The sequence below is a fragment of the Piliocolobus tephrosceles genome, chromosome 9 (genome assembly GCF_002776525.5).
Source record: "Piliocolobus tephrosceles isolate RC106 chromosome 9, ASM277652v3, whole genome shotgun sequence".
Taxonomy (NCBI): Eukaryota; Metazoa; Chordata; class Mammalia; order Primates; family Cercopithecidae; genus Piliocolobus; species Piliocolobus tephrosceles.
In genome coordinates this window covers 69,646,516-69,661,232 of record NC_045442.1, presented here as the reverse complement: position 1 = coordinate 69,661,232, position 14,717 = coordinate 69,646,516, and the positions used below count along the sequence as shown (strand labels likewise).

General features: G+C 39.2%; 1 protein-coding gene and 1 pseudogene across 2 annotated transcripts in view; both read left to right on the top strand.

The window, feature by feature from the left end:
• Positions 1 to 14,717, top strand: part of CFAP70 (cilia and flagella associated protein 70) — a 109,932-nt gene that overhangs the window by 91,135 nt on the left and 4,080 nt on the right. Inside the window, exon 26 of the mRNA XM_023204963.1 lies at positions 3,172 to 3,273. Within this exon, the coding sequence (XP_023060731.1) occupies positions 3,172 to 3,273 (102 nt within the window). The remainder of the gene's footprint in view (positions 1 to 3,171; positions 3,274 to 14,717) is intronic.
• LOC111537856 lies at positions 2,555 to 3,032 on the top strand (annotated as a pseudogene). The gene has a single exon (XR_002730129.1). The product of XR_002730129.1 is annotated as a 40S ribosomal protein S13 pseudogene (transcript).

Genomic DNA, 14,717 nt, shown 5'->3' with positions numbered 1-14,717 from the left:
ATTTATTTATTTATTTATTTATTTATTTATTTATTTATTTATTTATTTAAGAGGGAGTCTTGCTCTGTCTCCCAGGCTAGAGTGCAGTGGTACAGTGGTGTCACCTCAGCTCACTGCAATCTCCGCCTCCTGTGTTCAAGTGATCCTCCTGCCTCAGCCTCCTGAGTAGCTGGGATTATAGGTGCCCACCACCATGCCAGGCTAATTTTTGTATTTTTAGTAGAGATGGGGTTTCACCATATTGGCCAGGCTGGTTTTGAACTCCTGACCTCAAGTGATCCACCTGCCTTAGCCTCCCAAAGTGCAGGGATTACAGGCATGAGCCACCTCACTTAGCCCCTCATTGCTATTTTTCAACCATAAAGATAGTATGTGTTCATTATAGAAACTTTAGAAGAAGCCAGGAGCAGTGGCTCACACCTGTAATTCCAGCACTTTGGGAGGCTGAGGCAGAAGGATCTCTTGAACCTAGGAGTTTGAGAGAAACCAACCTGGGCAACAGAGCAAGATCCACATCTCTACTAAAACATTAAAAATTAACCAGGCATGGTGGCATGTGCCTGTAGTCCCAGATACTTGGGAGGCTGAGGTGGGAGGATTGCTTGGTGGGAACACAGAAGTTAGAGGCTGCAGTGAGCCATGATCGTGCCACTGCACTCCAGCCTGGGTGACAGAGCAAAACCTCATCTCTAAAAGGAAATAGACAGATACAAAATATGAAGAAAACATATACAGATACAAAATATGAAGAAAACATTAAAGTATCCATAACTCCACAAGTTGATGATAACTACTGTTAACATTGAATGCATTTTCCTCCTGTCTTTTTTTTTCATAGATATGAAAGCAATTTTAATGTATAAAATGTAAATATTTACTGCTTTGTAAACTTTTTTCTACTTAACAGTATAGTATTGGTATCTTCTTACAGCTGTGTCACCCAGGCTGGAGTGCAGTGGCGCCATCTCGACTCACTGCAACCTCCGCCTTCTGGGTTCAAGTGATTCTCCTGCCTCAGCCTCCTGAATAGCTGGGATTACAGGTGTGTGCCACCACACCCAGCTGATTTTTGTGTTTTTAGTAGAGACGGGGGGTCTCACCATGTTGGCTAGGCTGGTCTTGAACTTCTAACCTCAGGTGATCCTCCCACCTCAGCCTCCCAAAGTGCTGGGATTACAGGCATGAGCCACCGCACCCGGCCTGTGTTTTGTTTTTCACACATCTGTCAGTGAGCTCTTTGAGGGCAGATATTGTATTTTATTTATTTACTTGAGACAGAGTCTTGCTCTGTCACCCAGGCTGGTATACAGTGGCTTAATCTCAGCTCATTGCAATCCCTGCCTCCAGGGCTTGGTTGATCCTCCTGCCTCAGCCTCCTGAGTACCTGGGACTACAGGATTTTATTTTTTTATTCCCAGCATCTAGCATACTGCCTGACACAGAGCAAATCCTTGGCAAATGTAGGTTGATTAAATAATGAATCAATGTCTCAGAGACTTCAAAGTGTGGGCCAAAGTACTGGCGTGGGTGAAAGGCCATTCTCCATCTTGTCTTCAGCCTAGAAACCCATTATTTAATTATTTTAAAGCAGAAAAAGTGGGCTGGGCACGGTGGCTCACACCTGTAATCCCAACACTTTGGGAGGCCAAGGTGGGCAGATCACTTGAGGCCAGGGGTTTAAGACCATCTGGCCAACATGGTGAAACACCATCCGTACTAAAAATACAAAAATTAGCCGGCTGTGGTGGCAGGCACCTGTAATTCTAGCTACTCAGCAGGCTGAGGGAGGAGAATCGATTAAACCTGGGAGGCAGAAGTTGCAGTGAGCTGAAATCACGCCATTGCACTCCAGCCTGGGCAGCACAGCCAGACTCTGTCAAAGAGGAGAGGTGAGGTGAGGTGAGGTGAGGTGGGGCGGGGCGGGGTGAGGTGAGGTGAAAAAGTAAAAAGAAAAGAAAAGAGAAAAGAAAAAAGAAAAGAGAAGAGCTACTTCATTGGAGAAGGGAGAACCTTTTGGAATGTTTTACAAAGCAACAAAGCAAACTCATAGTTAGGAAGCAGCAACAATTTCCATGTGCCCAGAGCTCAGAGTGCACCCTAGAGTCTCTGAATACTGCACTGATTGGTCGGGATTGGGCTGTTAATAACTGATATTAGAGGAAAGAAAGCTTTCTGGACAATAGTATTTCAACAGGCAAATCAGACTTTTACCTCTCAGGAAAAGGATGCACAATGTAAATTTAAAAAGCTATAAATGTATCTGACAGCCCACAGTATGTGGAGAAATCACTGAATGATGCACACATGAGAGTGAGTTCCTGTGAATTTCCAACCATGCACCTGAAGCTCCATGGTTTATAGATGTCCTCATGGGACCGCTGTAGAGGGAAGGAAGAAAGGGGTATAAGTTAAGAGCTTACTAGGCAGGGTTCCAGAATCCCCAACCTGGCTTTTTAATCAGAGCTCTTCTACTTTTAATTGGTTCATATATTGAACCACCACATAAGATTTCATTTGAGTTTTCGCTGTCTGACCGCCGCCATCATGGGTTGCATGAAGCGCCTGTCCCTATTGACGCAGCGTCCCCACTTGGTTGAAGTTGACATCTGACGATGTGAAGGAGCAGATTTATAAACTGGCCAAGAAGGGCCTGACTCCTTCACAAATCGGTGTGATCCTGAGAGATTCACATGGTGTTGCACAAGTACGTTTTGTGACAGGCAATAAAATCTTAAGAATTCTTAAGTCTAAGGGACTTGCTCCTGATCTTCCTGAAGATCTCTACCATTTAATTAAGAAAGCAGTTGCTGTTCGAAAGCATCTTGAGAGGAGCAGAAAGGATAAGGATGCTAAATTCCGTCTGATTCTGATAGAGAGCCGGATTCACCGTTTGGCTCGATATTATAAGACCAAGCGAGTCCTCCCTCCCAATTGGAAATATGAATCATCTACAACCTCTGCCCTGGTCGCATAAATTTGTCTGTGTACTCAAGCAATAAAATGATTGTTTAACTAAAAAAAAAAAAAAAAAAGATTTCATTTGAAGGAAAGAGTTCTGATGCTAAAAATATTAAAAAGTTGAAAACCATTGTTATAGGTCGTGTACACCAGTATTATTGGGACATAGTGGTTTCAGCTAAGCTAACTCACATGTCTCATTTTTCTGCCAAGCTGGAGGAGCTCACAGAGGCTGAGGATGCTCTCTCTGAAGCCAATGCACTGAACAACTACAATGCTGAAGTATGGGCATATCTGGCTCTGGTCTGCCTGAAAGTGAGTGTTTATTATCCTTACACAATGCCCTTTTAGGGCACAGAGGTGAGGGGTCAAGTAAGCAAGGGGCAGCAGATGGCCATTAATGCATGGTAGCTGAAATCTGATAAGCTCTAGGTGTAATCATTATGCTGATGACAAAGGAAGGGCCAAGTCTGGGCAGGATCTACTTGAAACATGCTTAAAAATAATATATTTAGGTGTGTTTCTCTGGAAAGGAAGTTCTAAAAATAGGAGCAATATTGTATCACAACATAAACTAGGTCAAAGATTGATGAAGGAGATGTTCTACTAGTGTTTCTAAATCATTTCTTCCCATTGAAATGCTGGCTGAGGGTGCTTGTCCTTGATTTAGAGGGGATATTGGGTGGAGGATAATGTGGGAGTTCATGGTAGGTGCTTTACCTATTAAAAATAACTCTCCCATAGTTAGACTTAAATAACTTGCGTATCAGTCTAAGACCATATTGGGAATAATGAAAGCAGCCCTCAGTTTTCCACTGGCTAATATGACACCAAATTGACGGGGAGTATTATTATAAGTGAAATGAACAAACCAAAAATTACTAGATTTTCTCTTTAGTGTAAATATCCCAAATATCAATATTTTAAAAATACCTGAGGTCTGGCCAGGTGTAGTGGCTCACACTTGTAACCCCAGCAATTTGGGAGGCTGAGGCAGGTGGATCACTTGAGCTCAGGGTTTGAGACCAACATAGGGAACATGGCAAAACCCTGCCTCTACAAAAAATTAGCCAGGGATGGTGTGGAGAGCCTGTGGTCCCAGCTGCTTTCAAGGGTTGGGGTGGGATGATCACTTGAGCCTGGGAGGCAGAAGTTGCAGGGTGCTGAGATTGTGCCACTACACTCCAACCTGGGTGACAGAGTGAGACCTCGTCTCAAAAATAAATAAATAAATAAAAGAAAATAAAAAGTGTTCTTACCCCAGCTCTACCCTAACTAGCTCTAGGATCTGAGGCAAGTCACCTTACTTTATTGGGCCTCAATTTCCTCATCTTTAAACTAAAAGGGCCAGTATGGAAGACCATAATATGCTTCTCTTAGAAATTGATAAGTCAAATAGGAAAAAAATAGGATATATATATATACAGATGTATAACCCATTCAACAGGTTTGAGTTCAAACACCAATATAGAACTCTTCACTTAACAATGAGAGGACATTCTTTTCAAGTTCAAATGAGTTATTTATAAGTTGACCACATGCGAAACCAGAAAGGGGGTTCAACAAATACATACAGATCACATGGCAGTAAAATGATAAATCAACAACTAAAATAAAGCCCAAAAGACTCATATACCTTTGGAAACTGAAAACATGCTTGTAATTAATAAGTCAATGAAGAAACCTTGTGACACTTCAAATATGAAGTCTTCTGTGCTAGGTAGAAGTCTAAAGATGGCCCCCTCCTGTAAGATTAATCTATTAAACACTAATGTAGGTACTGCTGTGAAATGATTTTGCAGATGTAAATAAAATACCAAATCAGTTGACCTTAAAATACAGATATTATCTGGGTGGACCTGACCCAGTCAGGTAAATCTTCTAAAAGCAGAGTTTTCTCTGGTGGTGGGGGCAGAAAGGAAGTCAGATTTGAAACATAAGAATCATTCAGTATAGCATCCCTGGCTTGAATATGGAGAAGGACCACATGTCAAGAAATGTGGGTGGCATCTAGAAGCTAACAGCAGCTCCTGCTGAGAGCCAGCAAGGAAACAGGGACCTTATAGGAAACTACAAGCACAAAGAACTGAATTCTACCAACAACCTGAACAAGCTTGGGAGTACAGTCTTCTCCAGAGCCTGCAGATAAGAACTCAGCACAGATGACACCTTCATTTTGGCCTTGTGGGGCTCTAAGCAAAGAACTAGTTGAATAATGTCAGGCTTCTGATCTATGGAAAATGTGATATGATAAATGGGTGTTATACACAGCAGTAGAAAATTAGGCCTTGTAGTAGATTTTTATAATAATGGTCCCCATTTAATTATGCTGTCATGTCCACATCCTTTGCAATGTTATATTGCCACTCACTCCCATCAAGAGACAGAGTCTCTTTCTCATTTCTCCACCCCCTTGAATCTAAGCTAAACTTGTGACTTTCCCTGACCTGTCGAATATAGTGGAAGTGACATTGTGTGAATTATCAGAGGTTAGGCTTTTAGAAGCCTTCAGCTACCACTCTTGCTCTCTTGAAACTGTGGGACCACTGTGCTGTGAAGAAGCCCAGTTTAGCCTATAGAAGGCTATAGGAGTCCACATGGAAGAGAACTGAACCACTCCAACCAACAGCCAACATTAACTGCTATTTGAGTAAGGTTTTCTTGGATCCTTAGGTCCTAGCCAAATTGTCATATGACCTCAGTTGCATGAGTGATCTCCGGGAAAACCAGCAAAACAGTCCAAATTATCTGTAGAATTTTGAGAAATAACATTGTATTTGAAGCCATTAAGTTTTGGATTGGTGTACTATACTTCAGTAAGTAATTGAAATGAGGCTGAATAAAAACAAAGCCAATATATATTAGAATTATGGGATAAAATTAAAGCAATAAATAGAGGGTAATTTATAGCCTTAAATACATATGTTAGAACAAAGATTGAAAATCAATGGATTAATTATTTAAATAAATAAAGTAGTAAAGGGAAAGCAAGGAAACCCAAAGAAATTATAATTGAGAAAATGATAAGGAGTAGAAATAAATGAAAATTTCAACAAGGACATAATAGGATTGACAAAATTATGAGCTGTTTTTTGCAGAGACTAGTGAACAGACAAACCTCTTGCATGACTAAGAATTTTGTTTAAAATGGGAAGACACAAATAATATTAGCAGCAAAATGGAGACTAAATTAAAATCATTGGCTATTCTTATTCTATTAATTATTTAAAAAACTAAATCATTGGCTAAAATTAGTACCCATTCATGACTTTTTAAAAAAACAAACTAGCTTTTTAAAAATCTGAAACTACATGTCCCAAAATCTAAGCTATTATATGAAATGGTGAAAAGTTAGAAGCATTCCTTTTGACGTCAGGAACAAGATAAGGAAAATGTTATTGTCACTTCTACTTGAAACTATACTGGAGGTTCCATTAAGGCAATAACACACATACATACACACATAAAATAAATTGAAGGTAAAAGGATTAGGTAGGAACCCAAGAAAATCTACAAGCAAACTGAAATATGTAATAAAAGAGTTCAGTACTGAAATGGTAGATAATAAACTAACAATGCTGGTTACTACTCAGGGCAGTCGTTGGGGAACAGGGTGTATAAGGAGACAGGTGGAAGCAAAACTCAATGTATGCTTTATTATATCCTTTTGACTTTTGAATAATGTAAATGTAGTCAATGAAGATTAACACAAAGAAGTGGATGGACAAAGCTGCTGGATAAAAGATCAATATAAAAATCAATGTCGGCCGGGTGTGGTAGCTCAAGCCTGTAATCCCAGCACTTTGGGAGGCCAAGACAGGCGGATCACAAATTCAGGAGATCGAGACCATCCTGGCTAACCCGGTGAAACCCCGTCTCTACTAAAAAATACAAAAAACTAGCCAGGCGAGGTGGTGGGCGCCTGTAGTCCCAGCTACTTGGGAGGCTGAGGCAGGAGAATGGCCTAAGCCCAGGAGGCAGAGCTTGCAGTGAGTGAGATCCAGCCACTGCACCCCAGCCTGGGCAACAGAGCGAGACTCCGTCTCAAAAAAAAAAAAAAAAAAACAATGTCATCAAAGTCAGGATCAATTTGAAAGTCTGATTTTTAAAATCCCATTCAAGACCTGTGTGGAGAAAATCATAAGACTGCATTGTAAAAGAAAATCTAATAGAAAGATACACCATGTCCATGGGCAGGAAGTTTTGATGACATAAAGATGAAAGTTTTCCCTAAATTAATATCTAAGTTTAAGGCAATTCCAATAAAAATCATAACACAAGATTTTCAAGGAACTTGATGAGATACATCCTAAAATTCACTTGGTTGAATAAAGGCCAAAAAAAAAAAAAATAGATATGACAGTATGGAAGAAAGAGTAAGGAGGAAGGGCTTTCCTATTAAATATCAAGCCTTATTATGAAGCTGCAACAATTAACAGAGTGCTATTAGTGTAAGAGCAGGTAAGTGAAACAATTGGCAGACAGAAATAGACCGACATATATATGGAAACTTAGCTTTTGAGTAGATAGTATTTAAAAGTAATTGGAGTTTTCTAGAAATTTACCATGATGCGCTTCCTCTAGCAATTTGAAAATGAGTGTGCACAAGTTTTTAATTACAGCATATGGCAATTGCAAAATAATGGAAACAACCTAAATGGAGTTCATTTATTAAGCATGGGAGAATGTTTACATAAATTATAGTATATTCACATAATGGAATACTATGCAGCTGAAAAAAATAATGAGGAAGATCTCTATGAACTGATGTGGAATGATTTTCAGTTTATATTATTCAGTAAAAAAAGTGAAGTGCAATATTATACCACCTTTTCTATAAGAAAGAAGGAAAAAGAAGAAAATATACATGAATCTCTTCTTTAGTGCAAAAAGAAGCACAGGAAGGATAAACCAGAGATTAATGAGAGTAGATTCTACAGGACATGACTGGGCATGGGTAGAGGAGGGAGGAAATGAAGGGGATGACACTGTGATTGTCCCTATTTGTAGAGTTCTGACTTTTGGGACCATGCTAATGTTTCATATATTTTTTAAAAAAGAAAATCAGCAAGAAATGGGGAGACCCAATAATTACGTACAAACAAAACCAAATAAAATTGTATTTCAAATGAATAATGTAATCACACTGACAATGCAGAAAAGTAATTAACTCGTAGTACTTTTGAAAACATTCTTTGCAATGTAGACTAATACATACTATATATCAGGCTAAAGAGAAAAAAAAACCTTTATACACATTTAAAGTATAGTTTGAGGCTTCATTTTTGCAGAGGCATGAGTTAGCAGTTCTGAAATTACTAGGTATTCTATGATTTAACAAATAATTATGTTGTGGATAATGGGAGTCACATTTTTCACTGTGCTTCAAAGGAAGTTACAAATGTGGAAACAAGGATAGAATAACCTTGTAGTGAATTAGAATGGGAGATACTGATAAGAGCTCATTGTTTGATAGATTAAATAGATACAGGTATAAATAGGTAGAAATATATGTGTATTTATAGAAATATATTCATATGTATCTAAACACCTGTGTCTCAAAAATAAATAGTGGTGGCAGGGGCCATAAGCACATCTAATGCTCAGGTCTTGGTTTCTAAATCCGTTTAAGAAATAGGGCATTTGTCCACTTTAGAAGGAAAGGGTTTGTGGGGGGACCAGAGGCTTCTTGGAAGATGGCCAAAAATTCCAGAACTAGTGCACGGAAAGTGAAAGATGAGTCTGAGATGTCTTGTTGAGTCAGAAAGTAAAAAATGTTCAAAGAAAGACTGGCACATATCAAAACGGCATAGGGAAAAATAAAAGAAACAGGAACTAGCTTAAAGTGGGGACTCCCACTGGCTCAAACAAGGATAATTTGAGCATCCAAATAAATAATTGTAGAAAAGGATTACAAATAAGAATCTATGAGCCCACAGTGATATAATTAAACAAATAAGTGGTAGAGAAAGGAAAGCTTACGATCGAAGGCCAACTGCTAAATGTATGAAGAATGATGGAATTGGAAAATCGCAATTTGGAAACCATCATAATAGATTCAGTGGACAATCATCGATGTATGCTAAAATTATGGTTGAAAAGTTCAAGGAGTAAGAAAATATTTCATAGTCTCAAAGTTTTATCTCCTCACAAAATACTTATTAATTACAAAGGGGAAAATAGTAACATTAGAGTAGAAAAACCTGGCAGATAGCAATGTAATAAATGATCAAAGTTAACATCACAAGTATTGAGATAAGCATCTTGTGCTTCCTCATATGGTGCACTGAGAACACAGCATTTTTATGGTATTCCTGTTAAATGTTCATAACCTGATATGATTATGAGGGAACATCAGACAAACATGAATTGGGGAATAGTTTACAAAATAGCACTCTGATTTATAAAACAAAAGTGCCAATGTCACGAAACACAAAGACTCAAGAACTATTCCAGATTAAAAGAAACTGGAGACATAAATAATGAATACAATGCGTGATCTTGAATTTTATTTTCTTATAAAGGACATTATTGGGTTGGGTGTAGTGGCTCATGCCTGTATTTCTGGCACTTTGGGAGGCCAATTGAGCCCTGGAATTTAAGAACAGCCTGGGCGACATAGTGAGACCTTATTTCTACAAAACATTAAAAAATTAGCTGGGCATGATGGCACCTTGTAGTCCCAGCTACTTGGAAGGCTGAGGCGGGAGGAGGACTGCTTGAGCCTAGGAGGTCGAGGCAGCAGTGAGCTGTGTTCACACCACTGCACTCCAGTCTGGGTGATACAGCAAGATCCTGTCTCAAATAAATGAATGAGTGAATGAAGAAATGAATGAATGATATTATTGGAACAATTGGAAAAATCTTGATAAGGTCTATAGATTAGATAATAGTATTCTATCTATACTAACTTCCTGATTGTGATAATGGTACTATGGTTATATAGGAGAATATCTTTGATTTTAGAAAACACACCCTAAAGTACTAAAATTGAATCATATCTCTAATTTACTTGCAAATGTTCAGGAAAACTTAGGTGTGTGTTTATATAGATATACACACACATATATACTTTAACATTTCTATATATTTTTAACTTTTCTATATTTTTATAACTTTTATACACACACACATACAGTAATCCCTCCTTGTCCCCCAGGGATATGTTCCAAAACCCCCCAGTGGATACCTATAACAAAGGATAGTACTGAATCCTGTATATACTATACATGAATTTCTTTTCAAAAATAATTATTAAATTTTTTTTCTAATAGCCCACAGGTGCTACTAAATATTCACAATTTCTTTTTCCTTCTTCACAATTTCATGGATAAAAGATAAATTCATACCACAGATCTCAGCAACCTTAGCACACAATTTTTTTTCTTTCCTGATTTAAGTCAAGAGCTTTCACCTTTTCATGAAAAGGAAGTACTTTATGGCTTCTCTTTGGCATATCCAAATTGCCAGCATCACTACTTTTGTGCTTTGAGTCTGTTATTAAGTAAAATAAGGGTGGCTTGAATACAAGCACTGTGAGATCGTGACAGCTGAACTGATAACGGAGAGATTTATGAAGTGACTAACTGGCAGGTAGCGTCTACGGTGGGGATATGCAGGACAAAGGGATGACTCATGTCCTGGGAGGAATGGCACAAGATTTCATCACGGTCCTCATAACAGCAGTATGCATTTTAAAACCTATGAGTTGTTTATTTCTGGAATTTTGTATGTAATATTTTCAGATCTTGGTGGGCTGAGGTTGATCTTGGGTGAGTGAAGGTGTGGAAAGCAAAACCTCAGATAAGGGGGACTACTGTATACATATATATGTACTGTATACATACATATACATACATATACATGTATATGTATACAGTACATGTATTCCTTCCTGAGAGAAGGAAGAGAGAACTGTTTTCGTAACTTTTATTTAATCTGAAATTGTCATAAAAAATTTTAAATACCCCTTAAAATAATGCAGATTGACACCACACTACACACCCACTAGAATAGCTTAAATCAAAAAGATAAGCCAGGCATGGTGGCTCATGCCTGTAATCCCAGCACTTTGGGAGGCCAAGGCAGGCAAATTGCTTGAGCCCAGGAGTTTGAGACCAGCTTGGACAGCATGGTGAAACCCCATCTGATATGATTTGGCTGTGTCCCTACCCGAATCTCACCTTGAATTGTAACTCCCACAATTCCCACTTGTGGAAGGAACCAGGTGGGAGGTGATTGAATTATGGGGGTGGCTCTTTTCTGCACTGCTCTCCTGGAGTGAATGAGTCTCACAAGATTGATGGTTTTAAAAACGGGAGTTTCCCTACACAAGCTTCTTTTTGCCTGCTGCCATCCACGTAAGATGAGACTTGCTTCTCTTTGCCTTCCACCATGATTGTGAGGTCTCCCCAGCCACTTGGAATTGTGAGTCCAGTTAAACCTCTTTCCTTTGTAAATTGCCCAGTCTCTGGTATGTCTTTATCAGCAGCATGAAAACTAATACAGTAAATTAAAAATAAAAATTAAAAAAAATACAAAGAGTAGCCAGGCGTGGTGGCGGGTGACTGTAGTCCCAGGTGCTTGGGAGGCTGAGATGAGAGAATCACCTGATCCTGGAAGGTTGAGGCTGCAGTGAGCCCCTGTGATGGCACCCCTGCACTCCAGCCTGGGTGACAGAATGAGATCTTGTCTCAAAAAAAAGAAAAAGAAAAAAGATAGACAATGCCAAGTATTAACAAGGATGTGGATAAACTGGAATCCTCATACATTACTAATAGGGTTGTAAATGGTACAACACTTTGGGAAACAGTTTGTCAGATTCTAAAAAAGTTACATATATTTACCATATGTCCCAGCAATTCTACTTCTCTATATCTAGCCAAGAGAAATGAAGACATATGTCCACACAAAAATTTGTATACGAATTTTTATCACAGCATTTAATAATAGCACAAAACTGGGAACATTTTACATGTCCATCAGTGAATGGGTAAACAAAATGAGGAATATTTACACAATGGAGTACTACTCAGCAGTTAAAATGAAATTCTGATTCATGTAACAATATGGATAAACCTCAAAAATATTATGGTAAGTGAAAAAAGCAAGTCACAGAAGACTATATATTATTTGATTCTATTTACTTGAAATAAGGAAAATAGATCAATGGTTGCCTGGAGCCAAAGGTGAGGATGGAGAGTAAGTGCAAACAGGCATGAAAGAACTTTTTGGAGTAATAGGAGTCTTCTAACACTGGATTGTGCTGATGCTTGCACAACATAACATTAAAATTAGTGAATTTTATGGTATATAAGTTATGCCTTAATATAGCTATTTTTTATAAAGACACCATATAGCACCTGCAAAATGAGAAACAGATGGATTCTTCACTAAATGGTGATGGGACAACTGGCTACTATCCACATTAAAAAAAAAAAATTAGTTCCTTACCTCACACACCACATACAATTCCAACTGGTTTAAAGACCTAAGTTGTTTTTCTTAAGAGATAGGGTCTTGCTCTGTTGCTGAGGCTGGAGTGCAGTGCAGTGGGATGATCCTGGGCTCAAGGGATCCTCCTGCTTCAGCTTCTGGAGTAGCTGGGACTACAGGCATGCACCACCACTCCTGGATAATTTATTTTATTTTATTTTGTGTAGAGACAGAGTCTCACTATGTTGCCCAGGCTAGTCTTGAACTCCTGGCCTCAAGTAATCCTCATACCTCAGCCTTCCAAAGAGCTGTGATTACAGGCATGAGCCTCTATGCCCAGCCCTAAAGATCTAAGATCTGAGTCCTTTTTTTTTCTTTTTTCTTGAGACAGGCTCTTGCTCTGGTACCCAGGCTGGAGTGCAGTGGCAGGATCACAGTTCACTTGCTGCCTCGACCTACTGGGCTCAAATGATCCTACTGCCTCAGCCCCCCAAGTAGCTGGGACAACAGATGTGTGCCACCACGCCTAATTATTTCATTTTTTGTAGAGACAGAGTCTCACCGTGTTGCCCAGGCTGGTCTTAAACACCTGGGCTCACACGATCTTTCCCCCTCAGCCTCGCAAAGTGCAGGGATTACAGGCATGAACCACTGCACTCAGCCCTGTGCCCATTTTAAAATCAGATTGTAGAGATTTTCCTTATTGTAGCAGCTATTTATATAACCTGGATGCTAACCCTCTGTTATAAACTCTGCAAATATTTATAATAAAGTCCTTAAACTTTATTTTAGTGTCATTTGTTATACATGAGTTTCCAACTTTAAAACTGTGGGAAAATCACTTGAGCCTGGAAGGTTGAGGCTGCAGTGAGCTGTGATTGTGCCACTGCACTCCAGCCTAAATGACAGAGCCAGACCCTGTCTCAAAAAAGAAAAAAAAAAGGAGGGGGAGAGGCATAGGGGACAACATAGGAATATGCAGTTTGCTAATGTGGAGATTGTAAAAGTTAATACATGTATGAGAAGAAGCTCTGTGTCACTAGTAAGCATAAGAATGCAACTTAGAATAATGATGTAGCAGAAATTCACAGCCATCAGATTGGCAAAAATTTAAGTATGGTATTAGCACTTATTGGGGGAACCAGTCCCCAATATTTCAATGTAGGTTCTTTTCTATTTTCTCCAAGTGTCGGCCGGTCTGAAAAATAAAGGGAAGTGTACAAAAGGAGAAATTTTAAAGCTGGGTGTTCGGGGGAGACCTCACATGTTGGCAGGTTCCGTGATGCCCCCTGAGCTGCAAAACCAGCAAGTTTTTATTATGGATTTCAAAAGGGGAGGGGTGTACAAATAGGGTGTGGGTCACAGAGATCACATACTTCAAGGGGAATAAAATGTCACAAGGCAAATGGGGGCAGAGCGAGATCACGGGACCAGGGCGAAATTAGAATTGCTGATGAAATTTCATGTCCCACTGGGCACGTATTATCATTGATAACATCTTATCAGGAGACAGGGTTTGAGAGCAGACAACCGGTCTGACTAAAATTTACTAGGCAGGAATTTCCTAATCCTAATAAGCCTGGGGGCGCTACAGGAGACCAGGACTTACTTCATCCCTTATCTGCAACTGTATAAGACAGACACTTCCAGAGCAGCCATTTTAGAGACATACCCCTGGGAATGCATTCTTTCTCAGGGCTGTTCCTTCCTGAGAAAAAGAATTTAGCGATATTTCTCCTATTTGCTTTTGTAAGAAGAGAAATATGACTCTGTTCTCTCTGGCCCCACAGGCAGTGAGGACCAATAGTTATCTCCCTTGTTGCCTGAAAATCGCAGCCATCCTATTCCTTTTGGATGCCCAGATTTCATATTGTTCACACACACATGCTCTACAAACAATTTGTGCAGATAACGCAATCATCACAGGATCCTGAGGCGACATACATCCTCAGTTTATGAAGATGATGGGATTAAGAGATTAAAGTAAAGATAGGCATAGGAAATTATAAGAGTATTGATTGGGGAAGTGATAAATGTCCATGAAATCTTCACAATTTATGTTCACAGACTGCAGTAAAGACAGGCCTAAGAAATTATAAAAGTATTAATTTGGGGAACTAATAAATGTCCATGAAATCTTCATGATTTATGTTCTTCTGCCATGGCTCCAGCTGGTCCTTCCATTCAGGGTCCCTGACTTCCTGCAACAAGCACTGATGAAGATTCTCATAATTGTAATTGGATGTAAATTGGCACAACTACTTTTAAGTACAATGTGGCATTATTTAGTTACATTAGTATCTACAATTTGGCAATGCAATATC